General features: G+C 42.0%; 1 protein-coding gene across 1 annotated transcript in view; it reads left to right on the top strand.

Annotated features, from left to right (window-relative positions):
- Lyst (lysosomal trafficking regulator) overlaps positions 1–21,359 on the top strand; it is a 100,394-nt gene that overhangs the window by 36,032 nt on the left and 43,003 nt on the right. The window contains exons 17-25 of the mRNA XM_048367998.1: positions 1,357–1,564; positions 3,760–3,891; positions 6,021–6,648; positions 7,741–7,918; positions 9,123–9,292; positions 10,398–10,628; positions 12,846–13,012; positions 14,331–14,483; positions 19,041–19,232. Of these exons, the coding sequence (XP_048223955.1) occupies positions 1,357–1,564; positions 3,760–3,891; positions 6,021–6,648; positions 7,741–7,918; positions 9,123–9,292; positions 10,398–10,628; positions 12,846–13,012; positions 14,331–14,483; positions 19,041–19,232 (2,059 nt within the window). The remainder of the gene's footprint in view (positions 1–1,356; positions 1,565–3,759; positions 3,892–6,020; positions 6,649–7,740; positions 7,919–9,122; positions 9,293–10,397; positions 10,629–12,845; positions 13,013–14,330; positions 14,484–19,040; positions 19,233–21,359) is intronic.

Raw genomic sequence — 21,359 nt, 5'->3', positions numbered from 1 at the left:
TACTATGATCAAACAGTTTGTACTGGCATTTTTAATGGGGCTTTTCCCCTCTTTTTTGGGGGGGGCGGGAGGAGGGGAGGCCCAGTCCTGGGCCTTGGCCTCAGGGCCTGAGCACCTTCCCTGGCTTCTTCCCGCTCAAGGCTAGCACTCTGCCACTTGAGCCACAGCGCCCCTTCTGGCCATTTCCCATATATGTGGTGCTGGGGAATCGAACCGAGAGCTTCATGTGTAGGAGGCAAGCACTCTTGCCACTAGGCCATATTCCCAGCCCGCTTTTCCCCTCTTTTTCATCTTATTTACTCTTGTTCTTCTAACTCTTGCTTCTTGATAATACTGTTACTTTTCCTACCTCAAATCATATAAGAACAACTACTGAATTTCTGAGAGGTTTCTTTATGTTGGAATGTCATGATTTTATGTAAGTGATGGAACTGCTTGAAACCAACTATGGTTGAAAAGTACATCGTAGTGTTTTAATAACCTTTATTTGGAAGTCAGTTTTTAAATGATAAAGTTAGAAACTTGAGAACTAAAATATAATATAATGGTATTGAGCCAGGCATGGTGGGAGGCTGAAGGCAGGAGGATTGAGAGTCCTGCATTCTTGAAATGAGAAGTCAAGACTCCTTAGAGAACCATGTGGGGAAGAGCACGTTATATTTGTGTAACTAGTTTTCTGTCAGAAAATCCCACCCTTAGCCCCGTAGCAGCAGCAGTGGTCGTAGTCCCAGAGCGGCATAGTAGAAGAGGAAGTGATAGTCAGGCCAGTAGTCGTGAGACCTTTACTAACTAGTGAGCCATATACAGTTTTGTGCACTCAAAAATTTCAAGATTTGAAACAGTCCCAATTTCTGACTTACGGATACTTAGCTATACAATAGTCTGTGGAATGTTCTAAATCTATGAAATCTGAAACTTTTAGTCCCACACATTTTGGGTAAATGATGCTCAATTTTTATAAGGCTTACTGTGGAGGAAGCACTATTCTAAGAGTTGGTGTCATTTAATCATTAAGACGACCATATAAAATAGTTACATATTATAGAAACAGAGCCATGGAAATATTATATGACACCCCTAACATGACACAGCTGGTAAGTAAAGGAGCCAGAATGCAAACCTAGGCTCTTCATTTTTTGAGTTCATGCACATTAGTAAAGTACTGTACCATTGTCACAGTTAACTGAGTTACACGGCTAGAATGATAATGCTGTCAGTTTCAGAGAATTTTTAATGGCCAGATTATTCAAGCTGAGAAAGAGCAACTCAGTTTAATGGTGAATAGAGTCAACCTAGAGTAGCAAACCAACAGAATTCTATCTTTTAAAGAATTCCCTTTGATTTTGGATTTTTTGTTTTTTTCAGGAACATAAAGAAGGGCAGCTTACATCCATGCCCCAAGAGGTTTGTAGATCATTTGTGAAAATTATTGCAGAAGTCCTTGGATCTCCTCCGGATTTGGAATTATTGACAATTATCTTCAATTTCCTTTTAGCAGTTCACCCTCCTACTAATACTTACGTTTGTCACAACCCCACAAACTTCTATTTTTCTTTGCACATAGGTAGGTATAATTACTTTTATTGGATCTTGTTGTCCCCACTTTTGTCTTATTTTTTCCCACTTGATCTAAATTGGTTGTGAGACTAATGCAATGGCCTCCTTGTGTTTGAAATTGCTCTGATTACATACTAGGGTGGGCCAGGCAGAAGGTTTAAAAGCAAATCAGGCACATCTGTGCCTGTGAGCTTAACAACCAAAACGAGAGAGTGCTCGTCCACTCAAGTAAGTGACTGAAACAATGTGAGGCGAGTACTTAGTGGATACAGAAGGCAACGAGCTTGCCGAGGCGAGTGTTTCATCAGGCTACTAGGCTATATGGTATCTGGGTGGCCACTGAAGAATTTAGGTAGAGTCTAGCAGATAGCTTGGAGAACTAGCATGTCAGGCAAAGACAAGAAACATAGGCCAAATAAGAAATAATGAATTTTACCTAAGTATGGGGCCCATAAAAGACAATTGAGAAATGACATCATAAGTATAATTTGAGACCGTCTTTATTTTCTTATTCTCTCCTATGAATTTACTATATGAGTCAATGACACCAGGGGGCAGTAGACTACTTGTAGACATTAAATACTAAAATTTGGGTATAGTAGCAGTGGAACTGGAAAGGAGAACTAAATGGAGAAGTGAGCTTAAAATGGCATGGTTCTGTGATGCCAGGGAAGAAGATACTGACGTTTGTGATCCATACATACTTCATTCTAGTGCCCTGGCATAACCAGGTATCAGGCATTATAGCAGCAAGGATTGATTTTAGAACATGGGGAAGGCTACCCAATCAGAAGTGAACTGAAGCTCTGAAAATAGATGGGACCACTAATGAGTGGTAGATAGAATTAGCAGCTAAGGATAGAATGTTAGCATTATTTTTATTATTATTTTTGGCCAGTCCTGGGCCTTGGACTCAGGGCCTGAGCACTGTCCCTGGCTTCTTTTTGCTCAAGGCTAGCACTCTGTCACTTGAGCCACAGCGCCCCTTCTGGCCGTTTTCTCTATATGTGGTGATGGGGAATTGAACCCAGGGCCTCATGTATACGAGGCAAGCACTCTTGCCACTAGGCCATATCCCCAGCCCCAAGAATGTTAGCATTATTATTTAGAGAGCACACCAACAACAAAGGAACCGGTACCAGAGAAAGATTGAATATTTGGTTTTTACCATGTTGCTAGGAGAGTCTAATGTGGTAATGAAGCAAGCAACAGTGAACCTATGGAACAGCTAGTAAGTTTAAAGTTCAAAGCTCTTGGCCCAGGAGCCATTTTAGGGTATGTAATGAAAGGATAAAGTGATGAAGCAGCAATGAAAGTCCAAATGAAATCAGATAGCATAACTTCATTTAGGTTCAGTGCATTTAGTGGTAAAGTACGCAAGATAGTTACAAAACTGAGTAAAATATGGTTCCTTCCATTGAGAGGCTTCTGGCCAAGTAGAGGGAGAAAGATCTAAGCAGGTCATTGCAGCACCCGCTGTGTAGGAAGCACCGTGATGTGGAGATCGGTGCTTTGTTCTCTGGTGGCACAGAGGAGGGCGAGGGCTGAGATTCCCTGCAGGAGGCCATGGCTGCCCAAAGGAAGGGCCTGTGGCAGTGAAGGAGGGGGCTTGACAGACTTCAGAGAGGCTGGTGTTTCTGAAACGTAATGTGAGAAACAAACTGGAGAGGGACTGGGCACAGGCCACGGAAAGCCTTGTAGACAAGAAGCTGGGAGTTTACCCAAGATGCTGAGGGGGCAAGAGGAGGTGGTAGGGTTTTAAGGCAGACTTGACATTGGACAGAGAGAACTCAGGAGCTGGGGAGATTTTCAAGTGGCAGGATGTCCGCCAGGATGCCACTTGGGAGTCTCTGACAGTAACCACGACCAAGCAGCTGCATTCTGTCACTGTGTGGGGAGCCATTTCACACACCGAAGGGAAGTAGTAGAACCTGGGGACTCTTGTCATGGATGAAGAGGGGGTCTGGGGCCCAGTGGCCACACCCTCCGTAGGAATGGAGGGAACCGGCAGAATCTATGACAAGAAATTGCTTGGTGTGAGTACTCCTATCAAGGGCGCTATGTATGCAGTCTGAAGCCGGCCATATTTTGTTTTCTCTTTGGACATCTTGTTGTCAAAATGTAATGGTTTGCCTTAATGTTATGTTTTTGTTTATCCTGTAAAGATTTCGCTGTCTCAAAAGCATTTTTTTTTAATTTTAGATGGGAAGGTCTTTCAGGAGAAGGTCCAGTCAATCATGTACCTGAGACACTCCAGCAGTGCAGGAAGGTCCCAAGCCAGCCCTGGGTTTCTGGTGATAAGCCCGTCTGGTTTTACTGCTTCCCCATCTGAAGGTAACAGCAATGGCAGGCAATGCAAGTACAACTCTGGCTTTGCTTCTGAATAGTCACAGATAATTAACCTGTACATGTTTTGACAATACAGTATAACCCGGTGTCCAAACTAAATAAATGGAAGATTAAACTTAAAACTAGAGCCACCATCCTGCTCATCTCCACCTCCAGGTAGCTGGGATTACAGACTTGAACCCCTCTCTCCCCGGCCTCCTGTCTTTCTGGTTTCATCGCTGTCCTCAGTTCTCTTTACCTCTGCTCTCCTTACCCAACTTAGCATTTGCTTGTCCTGGCTCACAGATAGTTATTTCTGTACTGCTGAAAGCTGCAACCGGGTTTTAATACTGTCCTATCTTTTCCCTCTATTTAGAATGCATTTATTTTCTATGGTGTATATACCAAGTCTTTAAGTGTACAGCTCTTTTCCATTTTATTAATTTCTCTTAACATACTGCTATATCTGTTTTCAGAGAATAAAGATAGATGCAGGTTTTCTAGTTGTAAACTAGCCATATTTCCTACCCTTTCCTGACAGGACCCTTCATATCTGGAGCGTGGCTTTTACTGTCAGACCAGCCTAGTCTTCCATAGCTACACTATGATGAAGTAGTGCAGACCAAGTAGACGTGTGTGTGTGTGTGTGTGTGTGTGTGTGCGCGCATGCGCTTGTGTGTGTGCCAGTCCTGGGGCTTGAACTCAGGGTTTGGGCACTGTCCATGAGCCTCTTTGTGCTCAAAGCTAGACTATGCCACTTGAGCCACAGCACCAATTCTGTCTTTTTCTGAGTAGTTTATTGGAGATAAGAGTCTCATGGACTTTATTGCCTGGGCTGGCTTCAAACTGTGATTCTCAGATCTCAGCCTCCTGAGTAGCTAGGATTATAGGCGTGAGCCACGGGTACCCAGGCATTTGAGACATTTTTGTTAACATAGTCATGCCTTATTTTTCTATATGATTTGAACAGAATCTTTTCTTAAAATTTACTTTATTCTTGTAGAGGTGATTACAGAGGGATTACATTTACATGAGTCAGGTAATGAGTACATTTCCTGTGTACAGTGTCATCTGTTCCTGCACACTCTCCCATTCCCTCCCTCCCGTCTCCTTCTGCAGTGAACAGAACCTTCTATCAGTTTTAGCCCTTGAGCTGGAAAAGTGCCCTGGGCTGTGCACAGGGCTGGCTGATGGCCTTCAAGCCCCGTCTCTGAAAGCAGTTCATCGAGTGCATATTTACTCGGCATCGTGCTTCAGGAATGTAGCAGCACGGGAGCAGCTGGAGAGCTTGTGGAAACTTGGGGTTCCTCTTCCCCGTCCCCCACACTCTTGTCTAGGCCAGAACCTGAGGAGTGTGATTTCCTCGCTGAGGACATCTTGACCTGCATTCGCCTGTGCCCTGCGCGCTTGCTGTGATCCGCAGGCACCTTTGTTCTGCGCTCTTGTTGTGAGAGCAGTTTTTCTGTTCTCCTCCTGCATGGAATGTTAGACATAATAAATGGGAGAGCTATAAAAAAGAGAGAAGAGCAGAAATAAGTGACTACAGATACAGAGGAGATAGATGGCTAGGGTCATTTGACCTAATACTAATTACCACCTTTTATTGAGCACCTGTCCCCTGCCAGCTACTATACTAGTTATATCACAGATAGGACCTCTTCATCTGTACAGCAGGCATACAGCATAGATACTCTGAACCTTCATTTTACATCTGCAGTTCTACCACTTCAGTGGTCCAGTGGAGTGACTTACTGAGACCCCTGACTAACAGACCTGTCACCTGAATGCAGTCATCTCTTGTTGCAGAGCACAGACTTTCTCCCCTTTGTCACGGTGAACTCTGCAAATTAAGCTACACTTCATTCACCTCCTCTGGCTGCCACAGAGCCGCCGGCCCTGACGACGCTGCCTCATGTCATCACCTTTGGGTTAGGTTATGGAGGGAGGACAAGGCATGTTTTTGGGAGATTTTAATAAAACAGGGTTTAAATTTTTTAATATAAGAATGCTGGCCAGGAAGAGAATATGTGCCAGGTGGGGGCGCTGTTGCTATGGCTGCGAATACAGTGGTCTCCTGTGATAGATTTAGAAGCAGCGAGTGGATTCATAAGTGTTTTGCCTTCTATTCTTTCTAGGAAACAACGCCTCCAGTATTATTCCACGGCAGCCGGCTGCCCACATGCCGCGCTCCAGAAGCCTGCCGGCGTTTCCTACCTCGTCCCCTCGAGAACAGCCACAGAAACTCACTAGAAGCTTGGGCTGTGGTATGGACAAGTTGCAAACCATTGTAGATACCTACCCCACCACCCAGCCCGAGAAACCAACTCCTTTGGGGAGTTCAGACATGCCGACATCCGACAGAGAGGACCCGCTCATCAGTAGCTGTGAATCTGCAAAAGCCGTGTGTGAGGTGGAAGCTGTTCTTGCATCCCGAGCCTCTGCCGGTGCTGTCTCCCCGGGAGCACAGGGGGACCCTGCAGCCAGAGTAGACCACAGTGACTTGGGAGCGGAGCCCCAATGGGATGGTGACGGTCCTGGGGAGGATTCCTGCCCACGCCGACCTGACAACCTCAAGGGCCTGGCCTCGTTCCAGCGAAGCCACAGCATGATTGCAAGCCTCGGCCTAGCTTTCCCCGCACAGAATGGCTCTGCAGCCGCCAGCCGGTGGCCGAGTCTCGTTGATAGGAACACCGATGACTGGGACAGCTTTGCCTTTTCTCTTGGCTATGAGCCAAGCTACAGCCGAGCTGCAAGTGCTCCCAGGTACTCATCTTCTCATTGGTGAAATAACCTTTGGAGAATCTTTGTACTTGTAGAGAAGCCACTACTGTGCCACTGCTCGTGAAAGCTGCTTCTCACTCAGTGTTAGAAAGCACTACATTGATTTGAAGCTAGGTAGCTCTCCATAATAAAATCTCTTACAGTGTATAATTATTAGACAACTTTTTTTTTTTACCTGTACCAGGTTCGAACGCAGACTCTTGCACATTCAGCTTGCTTGCCCAGCTCACACTTTACTTCTTGAGCCATGCTGGTAATTTTGGAGGTGGGGTCTTGCGGACTTTCTGTTCTAGCTGATTTCAATCCCTGATTCACACACTTCAGCTCCCTGAGTAGCTGAGATTACAGGCATGAGACACCAGCAAACTCAAATTTTAGTTTAAACAAATGATTCTATCAATCACGGTTCCCAGAGGCATCTCATGGGATGCCGTGCGGCGAGCCTTTCCATGGTGGTAGAAATCTCCTATCTGTGCTATCATCCAGTTTGGTGGGCATAGCCACTTGCTTGCTGAGCACTTGAATTATGGCTAGTGTGGCTGAGGAACTGCATTTTTATGAATTTAACTTGAAGCTGGGTGCTGCTGGCTTGCACTTGTAGTCCTAGCTAGTTAGGCTAAGATCTGAGGATCACAGTTCAAAACCAGTCTGGGAAGGAAAGTCTGTGAGACCCTTACCTCCAATGAACCAATTTTTTTTTTTTAAAGCCAGAAGTAGAACTGTGGCTCTAATGTGCCCAGGTCCTGAATTAATGCCTCAGGATTCACACACACACACACACACACACACACACACACACACACACACAACTTTAAATAGTCTAAATAGCACAAGTGATAGTGGCTACTGCCTTAAATATTATAGATATAGAATAGTTATTCCTAAAAGCATCCATGCCGAAAAGTGATGGTAAATTTGTTATTAATGGTTAAGTTAGGAATTGAATTCTCCTGAACATTTGTTTTACATGGTAAGTTTACTACTCATCAGTGCTTGAGGAAATCCTCATGTATTTTTTTTTTCCTGAGTCTTTGACTTTTCCTGATTCTAAGATTTTCCTGGCCTCTGTCTTAGTGTAACTGAAGACTGCTTGGTGCTCATATGCTGTGGCTTGTACGAACTCCTGAGTGGCGTCCTCCTCATCCTGCCTGATGCTATGCTTGCAGATGTGATGGACAAACTTATTCCAGCAGACACACTCTTAGTCCTTGTTAACCACCCATCACCAGCTATCCAGCAAGGAGTTATTAAGGTAAGGGAAAATGCTACATGTGTGTTGTTCTAGTCAGAAAGATAAAGATCCAGGTACTCTAAGATTTTGAATATTATCCAACTTTAAGTCTTTCGTCTATTGATTCATGTCAGTGTTTTAAATTTGCCAGTAAACCCATATGTCCAAATTCTTAGTCTAATTTGTAAAAATTCACAAGGAGCATTTGGTTCATTGGAAACCTTTCCTGCAGTGTGTCTTGTCAACTTTTAGATACTTTAGGTCTCAGCTCAGTTGTCCCTGTTTCAGAGAGGCTTTCCCTAAATTACCTAGCCTTACTCTTTATTTACTATATCAAAACATTCTATTTATGTCCTAGAATTACCTTTCTATTTTTTTCTTGAGCAGGTCTTTGGGTTTGAGCTTAGTGTCTGGGTGCTATCTTTGAGCTTCTTTGCTCAAGGCTAATAATCTGCCACTTGAACCACAGCGCCACATCTGGCTTTTTTTGTGGCCAATTGGAGATAAGAGTTTCCTGGACTTTCCTGCCCAGGCTGGCTTTGAACTGCAGTTTCTGATTTCATCCTTCTGAGTAGCTAGGATGATAGGGTGAGAGCCCCCAGTGCCCCATGGAGAAATGACTGTTCTTTTTGAAAGAGTCTAGAGTGCCGGATTTTTAGGGAAAGTTTAAACACTGCTTTTTTTTCCCCTTCAGAATTAGGCACTGATATTTACATTCAGCCAAGACTGCGGGTCTTCTAGGTGACCTGGCTTCACTGAGAACAAATTGCCCTATCCTAGAAGTGTGAAGATCTCAAGATTGTCGCCACTAGCATTCCACATTTGTCAGAGAAAAGGTTCATTTTCCTATGTGGCGTTTTTTTTTTTTTTGTTTTTTCAGTATGTGAATAACATAGAAGTTATAGATAGTAAGAATATATGGGGGCTGGGGATATGGCCTAGTGGCAAGAGCGCTTGCCTCTTATACATGAAGCCCTCGGTTCGATTCCCCAGCACCAAATATACAGAAAATGGCCAGAAGTGGCGCTGCGGCTCAAGTGGCAGAGTGCTAGCCTTGAGCAAAAAGAAGCCAGGGACAGTGCTCAGGCCCTGAGTCCAAGCCCCAGGACTGGCCAAAAAAAAATAAAAAATGAAATTATAGATAACATACAAATACAATTATTGTATACTGATTTGTGTATATGGTATTAAATTTTGACACATGATCTAAATTGTCTTTCCTTAGCTATTACATGCATACTTTAATAGAGCATCTAAGGAACAAAAGGATAAGTTTCTGAAGAATCGTGGCTTTTCCTTGCTAGCCAACCAATTATATCTTCATCGGGGAACCCAGGAATTGTTAGAATGCTTCATTGAAATGTTCTTTGGTAGACGTATTGGCCTTGATGAAGAGTAAGTGAATCCTCCCTTCTGCCATGACTGAGGATCTTTTGTCTTAAATGCAGAATTTAGTGAACTCACTCTAAAATTATTTTTTATGCCATCAGAAAAAAAATCATTTCACTAGCTAGAAATGAGAAGCAAGTAAGTACTGTATCAAGTGGAAGAAAGTGACAACTCAGATGCTGCGGTCCCACATGAGAATGCTGCTTGGAAAGAAAGTTGGCTTATTGGTGTTGTCAGTGACACAGGTGGTCCATATGAGAACTCTGCTACAGTCCTGTAGGAGTCCTCAGTTTCCTCAGAGCTCTCAAGTCACCTGGGAGCGTTCTCAATGATCTGATTGCTAGGTGTGACCCTGGTGTAATGCTGATGACATAGCAATAGCTACAAAATAGAAGATTTTTTTTTCACTCAAACTAAGAGTTTCTTTCTGTTTATGATTAAGTAGAGAGAAGTCTGTGTTTCTCTTTGATGGTAGGCAGGTTGAGACCTTGGGAAATTGTTATTTGCTACAGTAATCTCAGTAGTATCTTTTATTCGCATAGTAGCTTTTGTCTCATCTCATTTGATTCTCATAAAGCCTTAAGAAAAAAGTAGGACACATATATTGGCTGGACAAGGAAAATGAGGCCAAAATTCTTAAATAATCTAGCTCCAACACAAAAGCAAGTACTTGGTAGGAACAGGAACAGAAGACTTATTCCTTTGAGCCACACCTCTTTCACCCAGCTCACTGTCTTTTAAATATTATGTAAAATCATAATAATCTTTACCATCTTTCCAATACTGTGTAAATTAATAAAAATTTTCCTTTCTGCTTACCACATTGCTTCGTAAAAGAAACATTCTTCAAACACAAGGGACCTCTGAATCAAAATAAGTCATTTGAAGATCTGAAAAATGTTTGTGCATGTTTGTGCTTTTACCTTAGGCTGGACTTCTGGCAGCAGTTTTATCTTCTTATTGGAACCTATAATCTAAACAAGGCTACCTAGTTTTTATAGCTTCAAAATCAGATTCCCCAAATGGCCCATAGTTTCAATCATTTATTTTCTTATCTTGTGACTAATTGTTTTTCACATGCTTTTCCTTCCCTGTGTATTGTGTATTGTAGATTTGATCTGGAGGACGTGAAAGCCATGGGACTGTTTCAGAAGTGGTCTGTCATTCCCATCCTGGGGCTTATAGAGACCTCGCTGTATGACAATGTACTTCTGCATAATGCTCTCTTACTTCTCCTCCAAGTTTTAAATTCTTGTTCTAAGGTAGCAGACATGTTGTTGGACAATGGGCTACTCTACGTGTTATGTAACACAGTAGCAGCCCTGAATGGATTAGAAAAGAAGTAAGTTTTAAGTTGGTATTGAAAATTATATCTGATAAGTCTTAGAGGGGACAACTTTCATGGTAGGCTGTTACTTTAAAGCATCTGATTCTTTTTTGGTAATGCTTCCAAAGAATTTCCCACAAAATGTGTTCATTTGGAGAGGGCATGTTTTTCATCATTGGCAGTAGTCATTTAAGAAGAGGACAATTATATGACTGGCTTTTTAAAAGTATTTAGAACTTGAAGACAAATAGAATATACCCAAATATATTTAGCAAGCTTCTACTATTGTCTTATAAAATTCTCATCCCATCAGAAATAGGAGATTGAGAATCAGATACATAGGATAGATAAATCATTGACTGTCACATAGCTTGTTTTCGCAGGGAACTTGAGACTGAATCTGTCTCACTTTGTGCTATCCTACCATTATCATGTTTTATCCCTACTACTGTAAATTAGTTTAAATGAATAGATATTATAGTAATTATGATTGATTTATAAAAATTGAGAATATTATATCACTGCCTAATACCATCCATTAATTCCCAGTACAGTACTCAGAAGTACACTGACAAACTGGTCACCAGTGACTCATACCTGTAATCCTAATTACTCAGAGACTGAGACCTAAGGATCATGGTTCAAAAACAACAAAAAAGGCTGGACTTGAGCATCAGATATGAGTGAAAAAGTCAAGCAAGAGCTAGTGGCCCTGAATTCAAGCCCCATTATCAGTATACACCCAAAAAAGTACATTGACAAGCTGGGTGCCAGCAGCTCATGTCTGTAATCCTTGCCATTCAGGAAACTAAGGCCTAGAAGATCAGGGTTTGAAGACTGATCCTTTTCTGGAGAAAAGTCTGCAAGACTTCATCTTTAATTAACTAGTAAAATGCTGGCCTAGAGGTGTGGCTCAAGTGGTAGAGTGCCAGCTATGAACAAGAAAGCTGAGCAAGAACCCCAGGATCCTGAGTTCATGCTCTGGTATACACACACACATACACACACATGCACTGGTACAGACACACACAGACACACACACACACACAGACACACACACACACACACACACACACACCCTACATTAACAAAGGCTACCTACCAGTTTATTAACAACTTTAAAAAGCATCTCAGATTAGATTTTTATTTAGATTTGTATATTTAGTGCCTCTACTTCCTGTTTACAATATGCCATTTAACTAGCCTAATAAAATACAAATTTCTGGAAATAACTTAGTGTGCATTAAAGCATTAAACTGTCAAGGAAGTGGCACTGTGACTTAAAGTGGTAGAGCGCTAGCCTTGAAAGAAAAAGCTCAGAGACAGCACCTAAGCTCTGTGTTCAAGCCCCATAGCCGACAAAACAGCAACAGCAAACACTGTTGATATTTTTGTACCGAAAAGAGCATATCTTTCATGATACTCTATACCAAAGAAAGACTCTTTGTACTCAATTCAGTTCAGCTTTTGTTGGATACCTATTTTACTTAGGGTTTATATACAAGGCATATGAGAGATACAAAGAAGCACAGAATATTGTATCTTCACTTAATCTTGATTGACATTCATATGAAATGGGAAAATGGGAAGGTACCATAGGCGTGTTCTGAAAATGTATTTTGCTTGTTTTTCATAAAAGTATATGGTATTTACTGATAGTTGCTATAAGCTATTCTGTTAATTGGCCCACATCAGACTTTTAACCCTTACACGACTTGAGAATTATTTGGGCTTAATGTCTTACCCTGAAGTAGATTATCAAGGCTATAAGTGTGGGACAGAAATAACAGATTCATACTATTGTGCGTTAGAAACTGATTGGTATCTGTTAAATGCTATTATGTCTTTGAATCTTTAAAATTTATGTGATTTATACAAGTGAGATTCAGAGACATTATTAATTTACTCCAGTTCTCTATGTCACCCTTGCTAGCAGATAGGCTAGGCACATTGCTTTTGTGCTCCCCTGTATTTCATGATAATCTCTACTACTGCACTGGTTTGTCTGATCCTCTATAAATCTGTGTTTTTTGACAGGTGACAGGGTAGAGTGTGTCTTCTCTCTCTTCCTAGTAGACATGGGTGGGTTATTTGCCATAGAGTGCACATGAGGAAATAGTAAACAGATGCATGCTTATAAAATATTAATAAGCCAGTTCTCTTTGTTCTAAATTATTGGTACTTTTTTTTATCAATGCCCTGTTTTCTTGTTTTGTTTTTGGTTATCTTTAGCATTCCTTTGAGTGAATACAAATTGCTTGCATGTGATATACAGCAGCTGTTTATAGCAGTTACAATTCACGCTTGCAGTTCCTCAGGCTCACAGTATTTCCGAGTTATTGAAGACCTTATTGTACTTCTTGGATATCTTCAAAATAGCAAAAACAAAAGGACACAAGGTAAGATTTGCCTTTATGGGTTTGGGGGGAAGTTGTATGGTAGACAAACGTGTTATGTTTCTTCTCAGTAACTTGTACTAAAGTTCTGATCTTAACTTTGCCATAATATTTATTAACTTCAACAACAGCAACAGGAAGCATCAGATTTGGAGTGGTAAAAATAGAAAAAGTGATGCCTTGATGTAATTGGTAGCTAGCAAGGGAGAAGAAAGAAACTTCTGCCTTTTTATTTGATGTAGTATCACCTTTAGTTTCTTTAATAGGAGATAGTAACATAAAAACAGAACTACTGGTTAAGTTTTGTCCTATGTGCAAAAAATCCTGTTCTTTGAAGTAATTGTGTATAGTGTAGTAAATTTCTGAGCTAATATTTTTCCATTAAGTTTTTTTTTTGTTTTTTGGGTGGTTTTTTGTTGTTGTTGTTGTTGTTGTTTTGTTAATTGTGAGGCTTGAACTCAGGGCCTGGATGCAGTCCCTGAGCCTCTTTGTGCTCAAGGCTAGCACTCTACCACTTAAGCCACAATGCCACTTCATCCATTTAGTTTTGTTTTTTTTTGTTTTTTTTTGCCAGTCCTGGGCCTTGGACTCAGGGCCTGAGCACTGTCCCTGGCTTCTTTTGCTCAAGGCTAGCACTCTGCCACTTGAGCCACAGCACCACTTCTGGCCGTTTTCTGTATATGTGGTGCTGGGGAATCGAACCCAGGGCTTCATGTTTACAAGGCAAGTACTCTTGCCACTAGGCCATATTCCCAGCCCCCCCATTTAGGTGTTTATAGTGACATTTGGAAATGTGTGTTGAATTAGCTGTTAAGCACATTTTTGAGTATAGCCATACTGGCCATAAACCCAGGACCTTAAGCCTGCCATGCAAGCACTCCACCTTTTGAGCCACACCCCTATCCCTTATTTTTCCAGATAGGGTCTTGTGCCTTTTTTGTCTGGGCTGGCCTCACACCACAGTCTTCCCACATAGCTGTAATTACAACTTTGAACCATCATGCCCACTTGTTTGTTGAGATAAGGTCTTGCTGTTTACCCATGCTGTCTTGAATTTCTTTCCCTCTTGTGTCTGTCTTCCCAGTAGCTAAGATTATGGCCGTGAGCCACCATACTTCACCAAAAACATGTTTATTGTTTTTCAACATCAAAAACTCATGCTGATCAACAAATTTTAATATAGATCTGATATGTTATTGTTTAGATATTAGGTTTCAGAGTTTATATTATAGTTTAGCTATTGGATAATATATAAAATAAGTTCAATTAGAAGGTTTATAGCCTCATCACTTGAAAACATTCTAGTCTCTTCTACTTGTAGATATAGCTCTTGCCCTGCAGCTTAGAGTTCTCCATGCTGCCATGGAATTTATAAGGAGCACCGCGAATCATGACTCTGAAAACTCAGCAGATACATCCCTCTCCCCTTCTACTCCATACTGTGCAGCGTTTCAGAAGCGGAAAAGCATTGCTGGTGAGTAATCATTATAGATTGATGGTAGTTTGACTATTCTCTGTTCCAATGCCATTCACATTTTTAGAATTATTCCTCAGCTTAAAATGTTCCGTTGCAAAATTTGAGAACGTTTTCTTCCCAGGGGAAACCACACCATCACTGATTTTTCTTCAGTGCTGTTTTTTTCTCCCTTGTGGTGCTGGGGAAATCACAGGTCCCACACAAGGCCAGTGCTCCACCACTGAGTTATATATAGCCCTTCCTCCTCACGTGCAAGCACCAGGCTGTAAGTTGGAGAGGCAATGAAAAACTGACATAGAGTCTGCCCTTGTCGAGATGGTCAGAAAGCAGGGAGGTGGAAAGGGTTGGGATAGAGTGTGCCAGGACACCTAATATCCATGAGGAGCAAGGAGCACCCTGCAGAAATGAAATCTCCATGCCCTCATGTGGATGAGAGAGGGGTTAGCAAAGTGGAGGCAGAGGCAGAGTGGGGCCCTTCAGCTGGAGTGTGGCCGCGGAGGAGAGTGACCAGATGAGGCTGTGCAGGACGGCATGGGCAGTTCCCCTGTGGTGGACCACGTACGTGTGCTCCTGGCGGAAAGTCATCAGGGGCTTGATAGCATCTGATGCCCATTCTGCAGAGGTCTGGCTTCTGGGTAAGCTGTGTGCTACAGAGGTCTGGCTTCTGTGTAAGCTGTGTGCTGCAGAGGTCTGGCTTCTGTGTACGCTGTGTGCTGTGGGGAGTAGGGAAGTGGTGGAGAGTCGAGGTTGCTGATGGTGGCACACAGATGGTTAGAGTGTACATTCCATCAGACCTTGTCATAAGTCTGCGTGTGTCAGTAGTAAGTGTTGATACTGTTAGTCTGCCTTAGGTTTGCCACAAAACCTGCTATTCCCTTCATGTAAACATCATCCAGAAAGGAAATGTAAACACCACAAAAGAGGATGGATCTCATATATGCCCATGTGTATACATGTATGCACGTAAATGTGTGTGGTGCATACACACACGTGTATTTCCAAACTGAGTTTTTGGCATGTTGCTCTAATTGCCCTTAGAGTATAAAGATTTCTATGCTCAAATGTTTCCCCTGTGATAATCGACTTTTTTGTGTTCAGTACTATGCAAATTTTTTAAATCATGGCAAAAAACTTAAAAATTGAGAAAAAACTAAATGTGTTTTTAGTAATATATTTAAATTATGCTCAATGAAACTTAGGTAACTAAAATTCCTAAAAGATCTATACAGCTAAACTTATTCCCACTATTCATCTTTCCTTGTTTAATATCCAGTCTTTCCTCCCCTGTCCCCAGCAGATCTGTGTCTTTCTCTTATCTAGCAGCAAGCCGTCTTAGATCCTGGTGACAAAAAATGACTTCACATCTTCCTTTCCAGGATTCCTTTACTGAACAACTGCTCAGGTGGAATTAACCTCCTCTATCAGAAGTGCCCATCTTCCTCCCTCGTGTCCGCCTCTTCTCCATTTCCATCCCGGCAGGCTGGTACTTGAGCCATCACAACAGCCCTCTTCCCATTTTCTGTTTGGCTTTGGACTCTTTCAACAACCTATCATGTCTTTGTTCAGATATAAGCATTTCTGTCACCTTAAGTGTCAATGCCCTACATACCTGCAAGTGTATTACTATTTTTATGCTGGCACTGTCGATTGAACTCAGGGCCTCATGCTCTTCCTTGGCGTTTTCATTCATGGCTGGCGCTCCACCACTTGAGTCATACTTCCAGTTCCAGCTTCTTGCTGGTTAATTGGAGATGGAGTCTCGATTTGTCTGCCCAGAATGATAATCTCCAGATCTCAGCCTCCTAAGTAGCTACGATTAAAGGCATGAGCCCCCAGCGTCCAGCTATGTTTTCTTGTTTAAATCTCTTCTAAGTGGGCAACAGACTTTTAGTCTTTCCACTACAACAGCCTCTTTTCTTTTTTCTATCTCTTGCAGTTTCTTAAACTGGCATTTATGCACTTTAAGTAAACGCAGTGTCTGTGAACGATATGAGAGTTATTCAATCCAATCCTCCATGTTACCAGGTCTAGCTTCCTCAGCATACTTACTATATCCCAGAACTAGTAACTGCACTCCCCACAACTTCTCTTTGTGTCCTGCACACATCTGTTCATTCCAGGGCAACATAGCTATTAGAACATATCGCCTCCAACTCTCTCCCCAGATTCTTCCCATTTGGAATACTGCCAGTATTTAAATTTTTTTTAACTTCTCAGGTTTTTTTTGTAGTTTTATTTTTTTCTGAACTTCAAAAGGTTATACGAGGGCTGGGGATATGGCCTAGTGGCAAGAGAGCTTGCCTTGTATACATGAGGCCCTGGGTTCAATTCCCCAGCACCACATATACAGAAAACGGCCAGAAGTGGCGCTGTGGCTCAAGTGGCAGAGTGCTAGCCTTGAGCAAAAGGAAGCCAGGGACAGTGCTCAGGCCCTGAGTTCAAGCCCCAGGACTGGCCAAAAAAAAAAAAAAAAGGTTATACGAGTGTGTTTTAATTTAACATGTCATTCTGTCTTGCGTTTCTTGATTAGTATCACACCTTCCATCATTCTCTCCCATCCTGTCTGTTCTCTCCCCCAGACTTGTTTCGCATTCCTCACTTCCTTTCCCACATAAGTGAATTGAATGTTCCTGCTGTATTTGTCCCTTGTACCCCTTCTTATTTGCTACCCCACTCCCACTACCCCTCTCTTAGAATCTTCTTGAATCTTCCTGATACTCACTTTGCTAAACTGTTAATGGTTGAAAAGATTTACTCCATGGAGTGTCACTCCTGTATATACTATAGTCAACTAAATTGCATATATAACTATATACTTTTATGTATAATTATATGGAAAATTGTATTTTGGGTCTAAGATATGCATATGAGAGGAAAGATGCCAGAATTGAAATTCTGTCTGTGATTCTAGTTTGCATAATATTATTTTATATGTGTTAAATTGCTGCTTTGTAGTTTTAAAAAAACCAAGCATACAGATTTAGGAATGCTTGTTTGCTTTTGTAGTCCTAGATTTTAACTTAGGACTTCATGCTTGCTAGCAGGCATACTTGAGCCTCACCCCAGCTCAAGATTATGTTTTTTAAAAAATATTGCTTCACTATTAGGTACGACTTATTTGTACAGTATACACTGGTTTTGGGCCTGGTGTGGTGGTATATGTTTGTAATCCCAGCTACTGGGAAGGCAGAGCTCAGGAGGGTTGTAGTTCAGGAGGTAAGAAGTAGCAAGACTGTCTCAGCCAACAAGCTGCATGTTAAGAAGGATAGCATAGGTAGGAGGATCACAGTTGAAGGCCAGTCCTGGGGGGAAAAGTTAGACCTCATCCAAAAAATAAAGCCAAAAGGGGCTGAGAGTGTGGCTCAAGTGTCAGAGGTCCTGAGTTCAAATCCCTGTAACACCAAAGAGTAAGTATATACTCACACAGTGTAGTAACCCATTAACAATACTGATTGCCTAAAATACTGAACAGTTGAAAATGCTATAAAATTGTAGTGGGATAAATACCATTAAAAATTTGTAGGACAGCTAGGGGCCAGTGGCTCAATCCTATAATTCTAGCTACTTGACTATGAAAAAGCTGGAAGTGGAGCTGTGGCCCAAGTGGCTGGGTACTAGCTTTGGACAAAAAGCTCAGGGACAGCACCTAGGCCCCGAATTCAATCCGCAGGACTCGCCCCCTCCCCAAAGTCATTAAAAGTTATTATAATGCATTATATGTAAGTAATTTCATAAAAGTGACTTATGGAAATTGACATTTGTTTTCACAATTTAAAACAAAGGTTCAATTCCAATGAAGGGCTCTGTTATTCCTCACCTACCAAGACGTCCCTTTGGCTCCTTTGGCCAGCTGCCGATGCCCTTCTCCATGGGTGTGTTCAGTGAAGACTCCTCCCCTCAGCTCTCTCCTGGATGCGCTATCTGCACAGTGCCTCCCGGAGCAGGTGCAGTAAAGGAAGAGGAGCGCTTCTCAGGGAATGCTTTTGGAGCACTCGATTCCAGCTGATGCTTACGCCCCAATCACTGTAATGGCCAATCACTGGGCTTGGTTCCCCTTTTCCATCTCTCTCATTGGCTGATTTCTACTTTGTCACCTCACATTCTTCAAAATTAATATTCAGCTACAGTAATTATCTAGAAACCAATGTTCTTATGAAAACATAATGTACTTTGAAAGTCTTGATGATTTTGAAATACAAGGAAGTGGAATGGTATCTGAAGAGATTTTACCATAGCCCTTTGAACCACTAGTAATACCCATCTAGCACTCTGAATTTTTCAGAGTATTAGACTTGAACTCTGACCCACGATGACCTTACTATGTGTGTGTCTCTGGCTTCAGCATTGTTGGTCGCTTTGGACTTGGAACCAAAAGTACTGTTGCACTTCTTTGGAGAGGGAAAAATCATCCCTATCTTTCAATCACTTTCCTTAGTATAAATTAACTTTGAAGTAAGTTTTCCTTTTCATGGCTTAGTAATCACAAAGTTGCAATAAACATAGAAGGATCATCGTTGACACTGACATTGGACATTTTAATTTTTATACTTGAAGGTCCTCGAAAATGTCCCCTAGCTCAGAATGAATCTCTTCTGATGAAAATGCGTTCTGTGGCCAGTGACGAGCTCCATTTGATGATGCGGAGGCGATTGAGCCGGGAGCACCCTGGGCAAGCCCCGGAGGCGGAGCTCGCACAGAGGCTGCAGAGGCTCATGGTCCTAGCAGCCAACAGGATCATCTACCAAGGTAGGGCGAGGAAGGGCATGGGGAGGGCCAGGGAGTTCCTGTGTTCTTTCTCCCTTGTTGAATTGAAAGAGAAGTAATTTTAGGGAAAAAATTGTTTTTTTTTCCTTTTAATATCCCACATTATAAAGGAATTTCAATTTTGAACTGATGGTCTTGAGTTAAAGCCCATTTTTAATGTTAAATGCTAACCCAGATAGACCATTGATTTAAACAATATAGTGCTTCTATATTGTCTTATAAGTTTTTTTGTTTTGAGATAATTACTGATTTACAGGCAGTTATTAAGAAGTAATAGATCCTGTGTAGCATTTACTCTGTTGTTTCCAGTGAATCTTGCAAAGCCATAATGAAATGCCACTCTCTGAGGAGTGACCTGACACAGGCAAGAAACAGACACTTTGTCCCCACAAGAGTCCCACTTGCTCTTTTATAGCCACACCCACCTCCTCCCATCCAGTCCTCCTCAGCTCCTGGCCTAACCCTCTCACTGTCATTTCAAAATAAGGTAGGCATAGCTGTGCAAGCCTGCGGTCCTGGCGCTCAGGAGGCGAAGGCGGGAGCATCATGTAAATCTAGAAATCCAAGACCCCACTTACAAACAAAATGTTCCGTGCCTAGATTCATTGAGTGCATAGCCTTTCAGGTTGGCTTTGTTCACTTGGCCCAGTTCTCTGGAAAGCCAGAGCTTGCTGCATGTATGCATCGTTGTTACTTTGATGGGGTGGTGTCCCATGGTGTGGATGAACTACCGTTTGGTTTAGCCACTCACCTGTTAGAGGGCATCGGGGTCATTCCCCACTTGGGCCAGTTATAAGTCAGGTTTCATCAACATTCTTGTACAGATTTTTCCATCTTTTTGAGATGAACATCTCTGGATACAAGTCTTAGGCTATATGGCAGTTGCATGCTTAATTAAAAAAATTTTTTTTAGCATATAAGCGTATACCAGGGGAGGTTTCATTGTGACATTTCCATACAGACACGCAAGGCACCCTTATCTGCTCACTCACCCTCTGTTTCTCTCTCTTACCTCCTCCCTCTTCTTGCAATGATTTGAACAGGTTTCATTGTTCTGTCTGTGCACATACATATAAGCCATTTTGACCATATTCATGCTCTTTACCCTCTCTGTTGGCCCTTCCCTCTCCTGTTGGCACCTGTCTTCACATATTGTTACCACCTAACTTTTTCAGTGATTATACAGGTTTGCATTCCTATCAACAGTGTATAGTGATACAAGATTTTTTGCATCCAGTATTTGAGGTGGTCACTACTTTTTATTCTAGCCAGTCCAGTAGATGTACAGTGGTATAGCACTGTGGTTTTGACTTGAATTTCTTCTTTTTTGGCCAGTCCTGGGCCTTGAACTCAGGGCCTGAGCACTGTCCCTGGCTTCTTTTTGCTGGAGACTAGCACTCTGCAACTTGAGCCACTGTGCCACTTCTGGCCTTTTCTATATATGTGGTGCTGAGGAATTGAACCCAGGGCTTCATGTATACGAGTCGAGCACTCTTGCCACTAGGCCATATTCCCAGCCCTTGACTTGAATTTCTATAGTGGCCAGTATAAAGGTAATACCTAGAACAATCACTAAAAAAGCAGGAAAATGCTTACATGGGAAGCTGAGGCAGGAAGGTCACAAGTTCGAGACCAGTCTGGGCTACAAAGCCTAAAGAGGCTAACTGGCTAAAAGGGAGTCTGTGTCAAAAAGAAAAACTATTATATACAGTGTTCTTAGCAGGTGAGCACACACACAATCACACATTTAACCATGTTAGGTAATAAATGTTTCTGTGCATTACTGTAATGATCGTTCAACAATGTATATGTGTTCAAAACACCATGCTATATACTTCAAATATATACAATAGACAGTTTCTGTAAAGCCAAATAATTAAAATAGTATAGGCAAGTCAAACTGAAATTCTGAAAAAATGTTCAGATAACCTCAGAAAGTCAAGAAAAAGAATATAGTCACTGCGAATCACTAGATAAGCAAAATAAATCCAAGCAGGGGAGAATGGTTGTGAGGTAGCATTGTTCTGTTTTAACTTTTCAGATTTTTAATTGGGGCAATGGGCTTCTGGGCTAGTCTCATGTAAATTGGGTAGCACATGAAGTGAAACA

This window comes from Perognathus longimembris, chromosome 18 (genome assembly GCF_023159225.1).
Source record: "Perognathus longimembris pacificus isolate PPM17 chromosome 18, ASM2315922v1, whole genome shotgun sequence".
NCBI classification, from domain to species: domain Eukaryota; kingdom Metazoa; phylum Chordata; class Mammalia; order Rodentia; family Heteromyidae; genus Perognathus; species Perognathus longimembris.
The sequence above is the reverse complement of the archived record's forward strand: the minus strand, read 5'-3'. Positions and strand labels throughout refer to the sequence as shown.